This window comes from Podarcis muralis, chromosome 1, assembly GCF_964188315.1.
Source record: "Podarcis muralis chromosome 1, rPodMur119.hap1.1, whole genome shotgun sequence".
Lineage (NCBI taxonomy): Eukaryota > Metazoa > Chordata > Lepidosauria > Squamata > Lacertidae > Podarcis > Podarcis muralis.
Genome location: NC_135655.1, coordinates 63,590,095 through 63,607,908, shown reverse-complemented (window position 1 = coordinate 63,607,908; position 17,814 = coordinate 63,590,095). Strand labels below are relative to the sequence as shown.

At 39.7% G+C, this 17,814-nt stretch overlaps 1 protein-coding gene across 5 annotated transcripts in view; it reads left to right on the top strand.

The window, feature by feature from the left end:
* Positions 1–17,334, top strand: part of MPPED2 (metallophosphoesterase domain containing 2) — a 123,804-nt gene extending 106,470 nt beyond the window's left edge. For all 5 annotated transcript variants that reach the window (XM_028729645.2, XM_028729606.2, XM_028729635.2 and 2 more), the window contains 3 exons: positions 9,662–9,777; positions 11,204–11,317; positions 15,728–17,334. In XM_028729645.2, coding sequence (XP_028585478.1) covers positions 9,662–9,777; positions 11,204–11,317; positions 15,728–15,846 — 349 coding nt within the window. In that variant the 3' untranslated portion in view covers positions 15,847–17,334. The remainder of the gene's footprint in view (positions 1–9,661; positions 9,778–11,203; positions 11,318–15,727) is intronic.
* The last annotated feature ends 480 nt before the right edge of the window (positions 17,335–17,814 follow it).

Genomic DNA, 17,814 nt, shown 5'->3' with positions numbered 1-17,814 from the left:
ATAAGTGATTCTTAATCAGTAAAGTTTATGTTTCAGTTCAAGCTCTGTTTTAACAGCGGTCTCATACTAGTTTCTGTCAAGTATGTGCTTTTCTCTTCTCCTAGAAACTAAGGTTAAAGGGGCCATCTTTCAGGCAACAGAACAAAGAGAGGTGGGCTTAAAATTAGATTTTGTATAAACCTATTCTCATGTGAGCTGACCTCTTTATTTAACAATATTGAAACCAAAAGAAATGAATGACCCACATTTACACCGATGATTTTTTTTTCTAATTACCATACAAACCCTCCCCTTAACTCAGTGTTTTTGCAGCCCAGAACTGTTCTTCCCAGTTGTTTCTTTTTCATCTTAAACATCTTCATTGCCCAGCCCCTTCTGTTAAATACTTCTTTGCTGCTATGCTGATAGAGAAGCATTGCTTCACACACACATACACACTGTATATGTATAGAGAGAGAGAGAGAGCTGTAAATGGTAGCGCACATGTTGTGGTTGTGTTTGTGTTGTGTATACTATACTTTATCTTAGAAAGGGTACATCCACAATAATGTGAGCCTCTAGACTTCATACTGTACCCACAGGCAAATAAAATGGCCCATAAGTCAGGTTCTGTAAAATATAAATTCCGATTCAGTTGTCCATAAACTTTGAAATTGTAATATAGAAATGTTGGGTTCTAATAGTGCTGTAAAGTGTGTTCAAGTGTATAAACTTTCAATCAAGCCAGAATTTGGAAATGAACTTCGGCTTGTGGATCTGGGCTGTTTGGAAGCCATTAACCTTAGCAGGTTTTTCCCCAATAGTGGCTATCTGTGATCTTCTAGTCTGTTTCCCCAAATAAATAAAAGGAGGAACAAAGTGGAAGATGTGTATGAGTGCATGGCATTTGTGCATATCATGGCTTTAAAAGTCAGTACAAATTGAGACTATAAGTTTCCAACATTACCAAGTCTGGGTGCCACTAGGAACTGTGGTTTGTTTAAAATAGAAAGTGGAAGCTTTTGCTATCTACTTCTGGATTGTGAAAGGGGAAGGAAGGTGGACCACACAAGCCCAAAGCTCATAGTGGGAAACCATAGTTTCCAATTATCAAAATCCAACCACCGAGACAATAGCATCTTTGTTGCCAATCTATTGACTGCAATCAGCTTATTCCAGAGATGAATTTTTAGAGCCTTTTGCAAAAGGCTGTAGCTATTTTTAGAGTTTGGAGTGAGAGGGAAGCACATTCCTAACAGACATAATTAAAACAAAATACTTTGACAGTTACATTTAAATTTTAAATTGTACATTTATTTTAATCATTAATAGAGTTGCCCCAAGGCACTTATTTTTCATACTGTTTTGAAGTCATTTTTGTAAAAAGCTTCTTTCCTCCACCCCCTAGGCCTTTTTCCTCCCACCCACTTTTACAGCAGAAGATTAAAAACCTTGCTGACAATTTTTGCTACCAAAATTGGTAGAACAGTTTTGCAGATAGAGAATAATTATAACTGAATACTTACAACTGTAAATACAGCAAGTAGGAAGTGGCACGTTCAATCTTTTCTCTGGTTATCATTAGAATAGCAGCAGCAAATGTGAGTTATTACAATTTATGCTACCTTTAACTCAAGCAACCACAGGTCTCCTCAAATGGGCAATGCAATTTGATTCACGAGACCAGTGCAGATAGGTCTAATATTCTAGCTGGGCTCACACATACTGTTGTAGCTCACTGATCCCTCTTCTTTGAAAATACTGCAACAGTTTTGAAAATGCCAGTGAACAGCAGAGGGGCAGAAGAAGCAGATGAAGTGGGGCAGGGGGCACAGCAGCTATTGTTGGGTTTCAATACCCACCCAAACATAGGGGTGCACTGTCAGAGGGGTAGAAAAACATTTTTAAATACTCATTGGCTGATTAGTATGTGCAGCAGGGCTCAGGAACTAGGTACCATACACACATGATTCATCATCCAGGTACACACAGATACCTGCTTCTATTTGTTTTATTTTTATCAATTGTTTTTAAATGTTTTTTCCTGTGTTTTTAGTGATTAGTTTTTCTCTCTATGCTGCCTTAAGTCCCATCAGGGGAAAAGGCGGGGTATGAATAAATAAATATTTTTTTAAAAAAACAATAAAAAAGAACCCACGGCACATTTGATAAGACACAACATCATAACACTTTTGGATAATCTAGATGTGGAATCCACAGATGTGGATAATCTAGACTGGAACACCAATTGACTCCTTCAAATAGATTGCGGAAAGCTACATTTACCTTCCCGTAACAACATTTACTCAGCATATATATTAATTTTATTGTCAGTATGCATCCTATTGTCACACAGGTTTACTCCTGCATCATGTACAAATTACTGAAAGTTATGCAAGGAGAGGGCTTCATGTGCCTCTCACAGCAGCATCACAAGCGTGCCTTTGCCTTGGACCCTGCTATTAAGCCACAGTCGCCTGCAACTCGCCATTCCTTTTCCCTCTTTCACTTCTCTGCTGCATTTTGACTGGGTGGTCTCTGTTCCCAAAACGGAAGAAGTGCTTTTCGGAAGTTATTTTGTGGAAGCCTTCCATTGTTTTGAAAGATATAACATAATGTGAGTGCGTTTGTACTGTGTCACATGAGAGGGTTATAAAAAGATCTGTGGAAGTTCAAATCTGTCAGCACATAAAACGTAAACACACTGCATCTTTGTGTTTACTCTTAAGTGAGCTGACATTTGCCCTAGTCAAGACAGAGATTATTTTTGTGATTTTGCATTATTCAAATATACCCCATAGCTCATTAGCTAGTTTGCAGTGTAATTAGGGTCTGGAATACCTCAGAAGGGCTGAAGGGTTTGTTGTTTCCCGTCTACTAACTGAAAGTTAAAATCATTATATAGAGTTTACCTTAAGACCAAACTTGAAAGGGTTTCATTTTCTTCAACACCTCTTAAGAAATATTGTTTCTTGGCTGAAGGTGGAAAAGTTGGGTATTTTGCATACACTTACCTAATTGTGTACTATAACCAAATAGCAGAATTTGGATTTTTATTGCAGATACTCTATATTTTACAATACATACTGAATTACAGACCTCCTTTCTCCAGTGGTTTGTGGGAATTTCAAGTAGTGATCAGGTGTGTTAAGAAATTATAGTGTGAAAAGACAGCTGTTGAAATGTTTGCACAGGAACAAAACGTAGAAATGCAAGCTTGCACATCTTCCAACCAGAGGCAGCAATTCTGTTTTGGAAAATAATAGCGTAAATGGGAAGCAGAAGTCATTTGTGCTTTCTGCTTCCCTTACATCTTTGCCATATGAGAAGCTTTTCTTAGTTTCAGTTTTGCCGTGGTTTTGTAAGTGCTTTAGAGGAATCTACAGTCTTGCAAGTGTACTTCCTCTGGAGCACAAACTTAATCATGTTCCATCTGTTGTCTATCTGAACTTATCTCAGTATATCAGTCAGTTTCATATGATACTTAGGTGCCAGTGGACTAATGAGTCCTGTCAGCAGAAGTTCTACATAATGACTTCCACTCAATCAATGGGGCTTTCCCCCTCTCACCACACATCCCTCATGCCCCCTAGAATTTGCTTGGGGAACGGGGTTGAGAGCACCCCCAAGAACTGCATGCAGGGGGAGGGGAAAATCATTCAAGTTGCCTCATCTCAAAAAGAATATTGCAATGGTATAAAAGGTTCAGAAAAGGGCAATCAAAATATTCAAACGTGTGGAGCGACTCACCTATGAGGAACCATTGCAGGATTTGGACTTTTCTAAGTTTAGAGAATAGGAGAGGTAAGAAGTGACATGACAGAAGTGTCAGGAGTTCAGCCTACACTCGAGTAGGACCCTGGCAGAGACACATGCCCGACTGGCATGTTCGCTCCCTCCTGGTCGATTGGGAGCTTCAAGAGCTTTCTTCTGCCCGAACATCACAGCGACCGATGCCAACAGACACCGGCACACTTAAGGGATCCGCAGAGTTTGCGCATCATGCGTGACAGACCTCAGCAACTCAGCATTTTGGCTAATCTACTTTATTTACATATAAACACACACGGAGCACTGCAACATGGCTCCATCTCTCTCTAGCATCAGACAGCAAAGAGAAAAAGAACAAAGGACAATAGTCCCACTTCACGGAACACAGCAACACAAACATCCTGTCTCCGTCACTTCCCCCTCTGTAGAGTCAAACATAACCGTCATGTGATAGACAACAATCCCATGCCTGCAATCATGGAGCAGGAATTCTAACAAGAAGTTTATAAAAATTTTGTGTGGCAAGGGAAGAGTGGGTAGAGAAAAGTGTTTCTCCCTCATAACACTAGAATTCTTGGAATGAAGCTGAATGTTGGGAGATTCAGGACAGATACAGTGGTACCTCGGGTTACATATGCGTCAGGTTACGTACGCTTCAGGTTACAGACTCTGCTAACCCAGAAATAGTGCTTCAGGTTAAGAACTTTGCTTCAGGATGAGAACAGAAATTATGCTCTGGCGGCGCAGCAGCAGTGGGAGGTCTCATTAGCTAAAGTGGTGCTTCAGGTTAAGAACAGTTTCAGGTTAAGTACGGACCTCCAGAACAAATTAAGTACTACAAATTAAGTAACCTGAGGTACCACTGTACGAGGAAAGTACTTCTTCATGCAGCACATAGTAAAGCGAAGAAACTCATGCCCACAGGAGACACTGATGGCCACCAACTTTAAAAGGATTGGAGAAATTATACACCATTAATTTGTCCAGTCCTCTTAAAGTTGGTAAAAGTTACCAAAGTTAGAGATGGCAATGCTTTACCTCCACAGTTGAAGGGGGAAGTGCTTCTGAATACTACTTGCTGGAAACAACCTTGGGGGTGCTCTTGCCCACAGCTCTTGCTTGTAGGTTTCCTGTAGGCATCTGGTTGGCCACTATGAGAACAGGATGTTGGCCTAGATGAGGAATTGGCCTGATCCAGCGGATTCTTCTTACACTGAAGATGCTGTCTTCTAATGCTGAAATGCTTGACCTGACAGAACAATCGCCTTAGTGTGATGTTGAATTCCTCCCCATATATAAATTAAAAACCCTCCTTAAACCTTGGGATACTGTTGATTCTTGAATACAATGGAACAAATGCTTTCCAGTGGTAAATTGGCTGCATGAAAGAGAGAGAGGCAGGAGCTGTTTCAGTAGCCAGTTCAAGAGTTCATACACACTTCTGTGAAAATGAAAAACCATCTTGAGCATTGTTCCCTTCTGTTCCAAGTACAAAGTGCCCTTCTTTGACCTTTCTTTTGCTAATATAAATTCTTAACAGCCTGAAAATCCCTTTGCACCAAAGGAAACAAACAAGCAAACAAAACATCTGCAACACATGACCTTATGAGAGGATATGAGGGGGAATGAACCTTGCGTGACAGAGTCTAGTCACTACTAACAAGCAGCCCAATATATCACCTGCTTAAGTTGAAAGTCTTGGATTTAAAAGGATTTAGTTCCCATTGAATTTAGTAGCTATGTAATATTTTTAATTTAATGGATCCAAATTATCTGGGCTTCTCCCATGCCTAGAAAGCACACGTCCAAGTAGTTTTCCACTTGTCCCATCACTTTCTCAGGGAAAACCCACTCTTTAGCACTAAATTGAAGCCAATGTGAATCTGTGGAAAATCCCATTTACCTTTGCTCCAATTCAGCACTGAAGGATGGGTTTTCCCTGTTCTACACTCCTGTGGTGGGGAGACCAGGATGCTTCCCTTGGGTTTTCATTCCTTCCTCCCCCCCCCCCCCATAATCAAAATAACTAAATATTCCTTTGAAAACGAACAATGATCATTCTCTTTGTTTAAGACCTAGAAGGAATCTATAATACAAATCAGACTTTCATGGCCTATTCATACATCTCCTATCACAATTGCGGGCATGTGACTGTATTATTATTATTATTATTATTATTATTATTATTCCCTTTTCAGCCATAGATGCTGTGAAGGAGAGTTTGTCTTTCATCCCATCCATTGATGGGGAAGGTGTATACTTATTACTATCTCTTACTATCCTGACTTGCTGCCACCATTTATAAAATATCCACTTTCATCCCAGTAAAGCTGCCACCAAATATGGAAGGTGATTCTAGGCACTACCATTCGATTAATATGTTGTTGATTTAATAACCATTTTTAGGTATGGCAATGAACAGTACAGACGCCACTTAAAGTAAAACAAAAACTGAGGGTAAAACTGCATGTTACACTTAATTTAATAGTGTGTAGCTACTGCTTTTGTTTTTCTTTAGTTGCAGTTGTGGGGGAAATGTTGTTGGAATCACAGGATCCACACCATGACCTCACAAAAATGTCAGCCCGGTTGCACATCTATGAAGCTTAGTTTAAAAAAACCTTATCATCGACACCAGTGGACTTCATAGCCATGGGGGGTGGATTTTCTAGGCTATGACATCCCTATAACAACTGGGGTGGTGGTAGCTATTGTCAAGTAAAGAAAAATAAGAGATGTGGCTGCATGTTACATGTTTTGTTTGTTTCTTTGATCCCTACATTTAGATCAATAACATCTTTCTTCCATCATGGTACTCAGTGTAGACATAAAAAGTAGTTTGGCCTCAAATCTTAGCCAGACTACTGTACAGGATTGTTGTGTGAGTAAAGTATGAATCCCAATGTGTGCTGCTTTTAGCTCTCTGGAGGACAGGTGGGAAACAAGTGTGATTGGTGAATGAATGCAAAAGTTTGTCATTGGTTTTGTGGAACGAGGTAGATGATCTTAGCCAGTTATCTGTTGGCTCATCTGGATAAAAAGCTAGAGGTGGAAAGCCTTTGGTCCAAATTTTAAAAACGGTGGATACAAAGGACTTCATACATGCAATAAAAGAGGTATGTTACTAAGCTATGAGTCCTGAATACCCTAATGACCGTTACCCTAAATATAATGAAAAAGTAGTTTTATTTTACTCTTCATAGGTTGCTATACCACAATGCTGATTAGGTGCCCGTCTGTGTTCTTATAAATTCTTAAAGAACCAAATGGCAACAAGAGCATGGGCTGCTGATGCTTAACTTAAACATTGTAAGTGGCTCCTGGGTATCTACAGAAAGAAATGTTATTTAAATAAAATAAAATAAAATAAAATAAAGGTTTCTGTTTAATGCATTTTCTGCTTTCTATGGTTTTGTGTTTACAGGTTCAGCCTTTGCAATAGTTTCCTGTGTTACGAACATGCTCCTTTCCACTCACTTCATTAAATGGAGAAAGGGCACAGATGCATGCAAATATTTGTGCACTCTTATGTTTTATTGAAAGGCTCTTCTTTATTTTGCAAAAAGGTCACCTGTTCTCTTTTCAGTTCGTTCAGTTCAGGACATTCTCTATTATTACAACCCAAATGTAAAACTGAAATAGATACTCTCAGGCCATATTTACAGGGCAGTCCTGTAATTGAACAATTCTGTGAATGCATATTTAATGCCCTGTCCTATAATTTTTGTACTGCAAATGGAATGATCTTCCTCCCTAGTAATCATGGGTGTTTGTGCATTTTACTTTGAGTGCCGGCAGAAATAAAAAAGGCTTTCATTACTGCTATTACTTGAGAGTGTTTCCTTTTGAGATGGATTCGAGGTACATGTAGGCTATGAAAAGAATATTTTTTGAAAATTTTGTTCCCAAGCTATTCGTTTATTGTATTAAGGGACAAAGACTGTTTCACCCAGGGGTCTGTATATGCTACATTTGTGGTTTGCTTTGTTGTTGTTTTAAAAAACAGGAATATACATTACATAAAAACAGGTTTCTACAGCCATATAAATAGGTGAATATGCATAGGGTTTCAAAACTGAAATTCGTCCCTGAGGATGGGCTAATTCTTGGTGATGTTGTTGCTGCTGGTTTTACACTGCTTTTTAGCAAACATCTATATTATTATTAGGGACGCGGGTGGCGCTGTGGGTTAAACTACAGAGCCTAGGACTTGATGATTGGAAGGTCAGCGGTCCGAATCCCCGCGACGGGGTGAGCTCCTGTTGCTCGGTCCCAGTTCCTGCCAACCTAGCAGTTCGAAAGCACGTCAAAGTGCAAGTAGATAAATAGGTACCGCTCCGGCGGGAAGGTAAACGGCATTTCCGTGGGCTGCTCTGGTTTGCCAGAAGCGGCTTAGTCATGCTAGCCACATGACCCGGAAGCTGTACGCCGGCTCCCTCGGCCAGTAAAGCGAGATGAGCGTCGCAACCCCAGAGTCGGCCACGACTGGACCTAATGGTCAGGGGTCCCTTTACCTTTATATTATTATTAAGTACTTGCCCTTAGCTCTAGGGATCCAGGGCAGCTTACAACAATTAAAACTTGCCAAAAGCCAGATACACCCCTGTGGGCATGGAATGCCATAACTTAGGGGCTGCCACAGAAATGCCCTCTTCCCGGCTGTCCACCCCCCAGTTTATGAGAGTAGTTGAACCAATAGAGCCCCTTCTGTTGATGTTAACATCTGACAGGATCAGTAGGGAAGGACCTGTTAAACAACTGTAAAACTGCCAGTTAAACTACTACTACTACTTTGGTGATCACTCATAGCCGAGTAAGATTGTCTTCAATGAACATCCTGTGGCAAACACTCCCTTTTTGGACAAGGTGCTTAAGAAGGTAGTGGTAGAGAGGAGAGTTTAGCAGAAGAGTAAATAACTTATGATTAGTAACTGGTGACCCAGATGACAGTCTTCAGTGTCTAGATTTAGTGTTGAGTGCTACTGTTTGAAGCCACTGTAGCTAATTATGGTAGCATGTGGGGTGGTCATCACTAGGTGAATAGTGAGGCTATGTATGCTGTTTAGCAAGTTAGAACTTGCATATGTGGAGCAAAATAGACTGGAGAACTAAAAAGAATCTCAGTGTTGATACCATGGTAGTTGCTAACTGACAGAAGTACAAGGGGCACAACTGCCAATTGTAGGGGAAAGTTAACAAGCATACTATAAATGGGGTGGACAATGGGGAAAGTTTTTTCTTTTAGTTATTCTCGGTGGGTTCTCGCAGTGACTTAAAATCCTCTCTCCTGTCACTCAGAAGTGTTTGTGAGATTAACACAATTTACCAATGACGTTGCCTCCTCTAGCACTAGAGTTTCTCTGAGCCATAGTTGCATGTGGGGATTCTGTTTTGTTTTATTGATTGTCACACATGTTCCAGTGTTAGGTCATGGCTACGCCATGGCAAAACTCAAATCTTGAATGTAAATTAAACTGTGAAACCTTCTATTGCCTTAAGAGAAGGCATTTCAGAACATTATTTTTGCTTAGTGAAACGTCAGTTTTTGAAAAATAACCTTTGGCAGCCACTGGTGCCCTACAAGAAAGTAATTATTCCGAAGAATCAATCCTGCAATCATCATTTGTATAATTAATGTAGCAAATTATAGCTTTTCTGTCTCAAACCTAGGTGAGAAAAAGATGTTTTAACATTCCATTTTTTCTCTCTTGGAGACTGTGGCCAGTTGTGTGGGTTCACTGTGACGATGGACTTACATTGTTATATTAAAATACAGGTCTGTTTCTCAGCCCTTTTGCCTGTAGGTAATCATGAAGAAGCGCTATCTACAAATAATCTGCTCTATGCACAATTAAAAAACAAAAAACATTACTCTTCCACATTGACACAATGTATCTTCTTTCCTTCAAAGGACACCATGGTTTAATGGATGGGGCTTTAACCTACCCAGAGGTCAATCACTGTTGGACAAGTGGAATCTTATTCCCGAAGGTATTGATATATTAATGACTCATGGACCTCCTCTTGGTAAGTGACACAAAAGCCAACAAACAGCTATCTTGAGCTAAGAGTTTCATCAGTGAGCCGTTTAGCCAAGTCATTAAGGGGCATTAAGGAGAGGGGGGAGAAGTTGGTCACCTTTCTGTTCTGTGGTGTAGAACTATGCCTTCAACTGGACTCACTAAATACTTTCCAGTTGTCTTGATATTAAGGCAGCTTCCTATGTTCATAAGAAATGAACCAGCTGAACGAATGTCCTGTGGTGCTGAAATAGCATTAGCCAAATTTGTCCCTGGTGTAACACCTTTCAAGTTGATTAAGCAACACCAAGGAGGAATGTGCAACCTCCATTCATATTTGATATAGCTCTTGCTCCTCTCGGATCTTTCCACTCTTCTGATCTTTATGAATGCATTATTTCAGACCGCAGACTTTTGTAATAATTGATGTCAGACTTTATGGATTTTCTGCATTATCTGTAGAACTTAGTGGCTTTTTCTTTTAAAGCAGTCAATTAATACTAACTTGCTGAGAGTCTTTTCCGTGTTGCCCTGCATTGCCTTCTTCATGGCCAGGTCTCAGGAATAAATGGGTATTGGCAGACCTCATCCTTCTCGAAGTCATGGAAGGTTATTGTCTTGGGACTGCCCAGTTCTCTTCAGCAGAAAATCCCATTTGCAAAGTATTATCACTGAAGGGCACATTTTCCAATCCATATATTCAAAATAAAGATATACATGGGACTCTACACAAGGAGGAACTACCCTTCTCTCTTCAGTTTTGGGGAACGCTTTATGCACACAGTTACATTTTCATGTGCTGACTCTTGAGTGGAACAGAGCAGGATCACGTTCGTTTTCATAGGGCTACTGTGAGATTTATGCTGCACTGTTTGTATTTCGAATAGTTGGCATAGATAAGGTACTAAAGTTGATACCGACCAGCCCGTGCAGAAAGTAGCTACAGCTGCAATCTTCTACAAATTCACCTGTGAATAAGTCCCACTGAACTTAGTGGGGCTTACTTCTGTATAACTGTGCGCAGGATTGCAGTGTCTGACAAGCAGTCATCACCTGACCATTTTGGCAAAGACCATTATGGAAAGAGCAGGGGAGAGAGCAGGAAGATGCACCGCTGCCGGGAATAAATGTCATAGAGCCTCACGCTATGTAGAAGAATCTATACCTGTAGTTTAATAAATCAAATTATGTGGAGAAAAATGTTAACTGGGAAGGAGGGGGCAGACATCAAATAAGAAAAAAGAATCCCTTGGAACCTAAAAGAGACAAAGTGACAATGAAAAGTTTCTTAAAAGCCATTGTATGCTTTAATGGAGATGTTAGGGTTACAGATAATGCAATAAACCTTCAGTGAGTTATGGCTTCCTGAAAGTCTGCATGAAACCTTACCTGAATAGAGAAAATTAAGAACATTGATTACATTTTGCTTTTAGGTTTTCGAGACTGGGTTCCAAAGGAGCTTCAAAGAGTTGGCTGTGTGGAACTGTTAAACACAGTACAAAGGCGAGTAAGGCCCAAACTCCATGTCTTTGGTGGAATCCATGAAGGTAAGAATTATGCTAGATATGAGGATGTTTACTAAGATAATACCAGAGTTAAATGGTGTGCTATTCTACATTAGAAGGAGATTTTCAGACAACCCACAAACATAAAATTGACTCAATTATAAAGCAAATTGTTTGGTGCTCAGTCAGGGCTTTTATATATTTGAGATTTTTTTTCCCAGATGGCCATACAAACCATTATAATCATATCAACAAATGATATTTTTGAGAGGAAAAAGTAGTAAACCTGGGGCAAAATGGTGGGCAGTGATTGAAATGGAATGCAAAGAGACCCCAAAAGTGCTGTGCTCTCTAGTAAAAGGACATGCATTTATCTAGCCTCCACATATCGGTCCAGAATAAAGTTTGCTATCAGTAACAGCAGTCACAAAAGGGGAATGAATAGTCTTTTCATATTTCTTTGCTAATTTACACTGGGATCTTATACAAGCTTACCTGGGGGTAAATCCTAGTGGATTTAGTTCTGGCTAAGCATGCATAGCTGGTGCTAGGAGCCCTGCAAAGGAGGGATTGAGTCAGGGCCCCCACCACACAGCAGAGCAGCCTTTGGGTGGCAGGAAGGAGATGAAGACAGAAATTGGCACAGAATGGTGTGTCAAGCCTTCTTATAGTGCTGGCCCTAGCAGGAGTGCACTTGGGCTCTGCTTCAGGTCACAAAATGCCTTGGGCCAGCGCTGGACTGGGTATTGCTTAAAATGGGACTAAGTGTGACAAGGAGGGAGGGGTCTTTGAAAAGTTTTAAAAGTTTAATCCCAAAACAGTGAAGTGTGTTTACCTGGTGGGTTATTTCTTTTTCAGCTTAAATACAGCCAGCACCTGAACAAATTCTTTTCCAGTATCAACCAAGTTTTGCCAAAGCAAACCTGTTGGGATGCTTTTTTAAAGGGGCAACTTTGGGTTGAACCTAACACCCTGACCGCTGATACTTCAGAACCATTGCTTACTGCAATACTGGAAGAGGGGGAGTTGACTTTAGAACAGCTGAGTGTGTACCAGTGTCACCACTAAGGTGATTCAGAGCACAGAGTGGTGGCTCCACTGTCCCTGGTGCCATCTCTGTTTGCTCAGCCACTTGGAGGTCACAGGAACAAGGGATTGTTGGACTTCCATTTATTTTTATGTAATTTTTAAATATTTAAATATTTTAAATATTTTTTTAAATATTTTAAATATTTCTGCATTTCTATCCAGCCTTTCCGATGCCAAGGCATTCTTTACTCAGGGTGGCTTACAACACTTGAAATCACAGATTATAAAACAATGTTTTCAAATAAAATACAGCAGATGAAACACAATGCTAAAAGTATAATCTTCCTGGTAGAGAGTAAATTGTCTCCCAAAATAAAAGTGTCTTCATATTTTTGCAGCCCCTGGCCCTCAAAACACCATTTTGATGCATCCTAAGGCTTAGCAGATAAGGGTGAAATCCATTTTATTTCATTTTTGTCTGCCCACCAAGAATCCTGTATGATCTGCCAATGTGGAGGACATCTTTAAACAATTTAGAGCCAGTCAAATAAAAGAGACCATCTATAATTATTTTATATGCAGCAAGTGGCTTCATTCTGCATATGTTTCTTATAGAACATTCAAGATGTGAACAGCATAACCCAAATACTACAGCAGATGGAAAAATAAAAGCTCAAGTAAAAAGGAGTTTTTAACAAGAATATTCTGGATTAAATTTCATACAGGATTTTTAATAAATAGCTTGTTGATATTTCAGATGAGCTTTTCAAAACATTGAGCTCCCATGCTAATTTCAAATCAGGCAAATTTCTAAGTTCAGAAAGCTTCCTTAACCGAGCACAAGGTACTGAGAGATTGCTTAAAACACATTGTTTTTAAATATTTAACAAACCTAAGTAGCTGTTGCATCCTAGTGAGATAAATACTAAAAGTGCTGCGGGAAAGAGAGCAAGGCTTTGTGACCATAGAGCTAAAAGTTACACATTAAAATGCTTTGTATTAAATTCACTCCCTAGGATTCTCTGCTCTCTCTAACTATAGGCTTACAAAGTTCTCAACTTTGTAGAAGAGAAGATGGCTCACTTGCTTGATATTGTTTATTTTCGCTTATACGCCCAACCCCAACCCCAGTCCACATGAGTTTGAAGCAAATTAGCTTTTATGCCTGGATTAGTTTTTATGTCTGGACTATATAGTCCTGTAAATAATAATTTTTTAGTGAAAAAAACCATTAGCAGAGCCTTAACCACAGCAGTATCCATGCAGTGCTCCTGTACATCTAGGAATGCTATGTGAATACCAGAAGGCAAAAAAAAGTCTTAACTGCAACATGCAAAGTGCCTGCAGCTTTTTTAGTTGCACTGCAAATTGAAAGTAATCAAACTTCCAGTGGTATTGGGCAAAGCCCTCTTCGTGTGAGCCTCATGAAATACCACTGTGAGACATAGGATTGTACCATTTTAAGTCTGCAACTTGGTTGGTAATACATGCTGTAAGTATTAAGCAAATTTAATGAGTGTTCAAGAGCACTTAGATTATACAAATTCAATTAATATGAGTTGCTCCATCAAGAAGTGACTCATTGCAATAAAGGGAATAAGACTGAGCCTAATATTTTTTAGTATTTTAATTTTTAAATGTCTCATTCCACTCTGCCCTCACCCACAATATATTCAGAAGGAGGTTCCTGCACACACGTTCCTTGCTAGAAGCAGATAATGCACATGTGACTCTTCTGCCCCCTTAACTTGGGCCCAGCAGCCAGGCCCAGGTGAAAGAAAACACCAAAAAGAGGCCACACAACAATTGTGAAATGGTTGTTCTCATGTGTAGTGCAGATATTTGCCCCCCAGTTCCATTCCAGCAGGCTTCCCTTCTCTTTCCAGTGCCATATAAAGCTGTACCAGTGGAGGCAGTTGTTCCATCCTCACTCAGCCTATTGCACAGTGCGAATTTGCATGCGTTCCTGATGCTAGCACAACACAGCATTAAGCCAGCGTAGTACTCATTGCATTCCATCCAAACTACTCAGTTTCTGGCATAATGGCTTATATGTATGGTTTCACTCCAAGATCTATTGTGAACATGAACTCTGATGGTCCATGCATGCATACGTTTTGAGGAGATGGAGTGTGCATTGAATGCACACCCCGTCCCACAGCCCATGCATGACTCAGCTCTTCAGAGAATGATGGGTCCCTGGTCTTTCCTTCGTGCAGATTTGGTGATGACTACAATTACAGTCATACCTCTAGTTGCATTAGGTTCATGTTGCGGATTTTGGGTTGTGAATGCGGCAAACCCAGAAGTATATACTTCCAGGTTTTGCCACACGCGCAGAAGCGTTCTGCACGCTTTGCACATGTGCAGGAGCACTCTATTGCGTCATGCGCAGAAGCGGTGCTCTACTTACGGACTTTTCGGGCTACGAAGAGCACCCCGGAACGGATCACATCCGTAAGTAGAGGTACCACTGTACAAAGTTTTTACGACTCATAACCTGGTGCATGATCTCAACATGGGGCTTTCCGTTAAGACAGGGGTCAGCAAGGTTTACCTTGCTTGGCCCAGTTCACTCCGTGTGCTGGATCATGTCTGCGCAGACTCGATTTCCAGCGTCTGTGCAGACGTGATTTCTGGCGCAATGGAAGCTAGTCCCTGCTCTGTGCCGATTTAGCACAGCACGCAGGGACTTGCTGAGTGGGCGACTCAGTTCGTGGGCGGCTCGGGGACCGTTTAAACGACTCCCGTGGGCCACGGGTTGCAGATCCCCTGCTGTAAGACATCCTCCTGTTTTTATTTTTTAAAGTACACTTTCACTCTCCCTAGTGGGATGTGTTACTGCTGAATTGGAGGTAGAAGAAATGCCTAAGACCAGCAATAATAATAGATAGATTTAGGATAATTTATTGTTTAGCAGGATTATTGTCACAGAATAGGAAGAATCTAATCTTATGCACAGTTACTTGAGAATAAGGTCCATTCAACAAAATTGAATTCACGGTAAAGAGTGTCTGAAAGGAACAGGGGGACAGGGCTCAGTGGAAAATACACTTTTCACATTATTACGCTTGAAAAATTTCAGGTTACAAAAGATCCAAGGAGCTATGGAAAATAAACCAACACCCTCTTTTGTGTTCAGTTCTGTTGTAAAACAGGCTTTCCCCCTTTTTTTCTTTGCTCCATTTGGAAGAAACAAAAACAAAAACAGGTGGTTCTTATTAAAGCAAAAGCCTATTGCATTTTTAAAAATGGAAATGATGTGCTGGCTTTGGAGTGCTCAGAACAGTTTGAAAGGCTTAGCTGAACTCAATTCAAAAGGCCTGCTTACAAGAAGCTTTTTCTTTTCTCCAGCCTCAGGCACTGTACTAGGTCAGCATTGTTTGTTTACATTACAGTAAGTGTGACACATTTTCCCTACAGGTTACGGCATTATGACAGACGGTTACACAACGTACATAAATGCCTCAACATGTACAGTCAGCTTTCAACCAACCAACCCACCAATTATATTTGACCTTCCAACCCCGCAAGGATCATGAAGCACCACTGGAGTGGGGGAAAGTCTATAAACTGCCATTTTTCTAATTAAACATCCATTCTCTTAACATGTTTCTTTACAAATGATGTGGGGCTTTTTTTGTAAATTGTTGGTACAAAAGGAAAAAAAAGAGATAGAAGTTGTGCAGCAAAATGCAGCATCCATTTGAAATTGATACATCATTGTGAATTTGTAAAATGAAGTTTTATGTTTTCTTAATTAACTTGCCATTGTAAATTGTTAGTGTTCTCAAAAGGACAGCCAAGCTTTCTTTTAATGAGTGAGACACCTTATTTTAATAATATTAAATAAAAATTTAAAAGGCAGTGTTTAAAACAAAACACCCAAATTTGCACAACTGTTATTGTTTGATTTTTTTAAAAAAAATAAACATTTCTAATGATAAAATGCCACCCTCTCCTCTTCTTTTGTTTTTATTATCACACTATGTTTTGTGACCCGGGTTTTGTGAATGCTCCTTTGCAATTATAGACCACAATCCAACACAGAGTAAGATGTGCTTGTGCCTGTTGAGATAAATGGGCTTAAGTGTGCCTAATGCTGTGCTAGATCGTCGTCAAGGAGCTGTTGCACAGGAGACTGAGTTCCCATTCATTTCAACGGGTTGCTGATCTACACTTTTCAGGTTCCTCCATTGAAAAGTATGGAGAATCCATTGGGAAACTCTCAGCCCATCCGAGCTCCTGTGCTCACAACAGATCACATGATAGTCTATTTGTCCACTGATATATATGCATACTGTAAACTCTTGCCTATCAATCAGTGAGAGGAAAATAGCCTTCTAGGATTAGTTTGTCTCTGCCTGCTTTAATGAACAATAAGATAGCAGCATCTTGTATGTGATTATCTAAATTGTCACTGTTTGGGTGAGTTTCTTAAATTATTTTAGCTTTAAAAATACGGGGATGAAAACTGCAATGAGCAGGTGTTCCATGCAGTAAAAACATGTAAATGCGGACTCCTTTTAAATATGGATTTTTATATATATTTTTTGTGCATTATAACTAAGCTAGGCATTTAATGTTGCCAGTGTAGCATCTGCAAATTTATGCTGTACAGCACATCTAAATTATGAAGGATGTGACACATTTTTCTCTCTCCAAGCGCTCGAGGCCTTCAAGAGCTTGAGTTTAAAATCTTTGTGCAGTTTCAGGCATGTATAGAATCAAATGAATACAATCAAGCCTAACTAAAATAAGGCTTTGTTGTCCTTTATATTTAAAATATTCTTGAATTGTCTTTCCATTTCTTTTTCCCTTATTTTGCACTGTGTGTAAATGCAATCTTGCTAGCACAAAATATTGTTGCAAATAGTTATTTCTGTTCTACCACTGTAAATGCTATTGAGCTTTATTCTGTTTATGTTATCTTAATGGAATTTAGGAAAACAGTTGTTTCTTTAAATTTATTGCGATATTATATATCTAGCGGCCTTTATATGCAAATAAAATTGCAAGATTTTTAAATACTTCCTGTTGAGATACTCTTTTTTGTTGTTCTTCTGGATAGCTTACGGACTTTGTTAATTCCTTATCTTTAATGTATTGTCCTTCCAATGTCATGAAATTGTATCCCATCTAAATATATTTGAATTTCTGAACAACATTTAAGCCTTAGTTGGCCATGTTCCACCTAAGAATAGTGCATTTATTTTTTATTTATTGTGGCGCATATTGTCTGCCCATTAACAATGTCTTCTGGATGGTTCACAGAAAATGTAAAGAAATAATTCAACAACGTTTGGCACATGCTTGGCATGCAGAAGGTCCCAGATTCAATCCCCAGCATCTTAGTACAGCTGGGAATGTTCCCTGCCTGAAACCTTGGCAAGCCACTGCCAGTCAGTGTAGATGAGAAACACTGAACAAGATGGACCAATAGTCTGACTCCATATAAAGAGCTTCTTGTGTTTCCTGTTAAGCACAATATCCAGATAAAAAAACTTGTG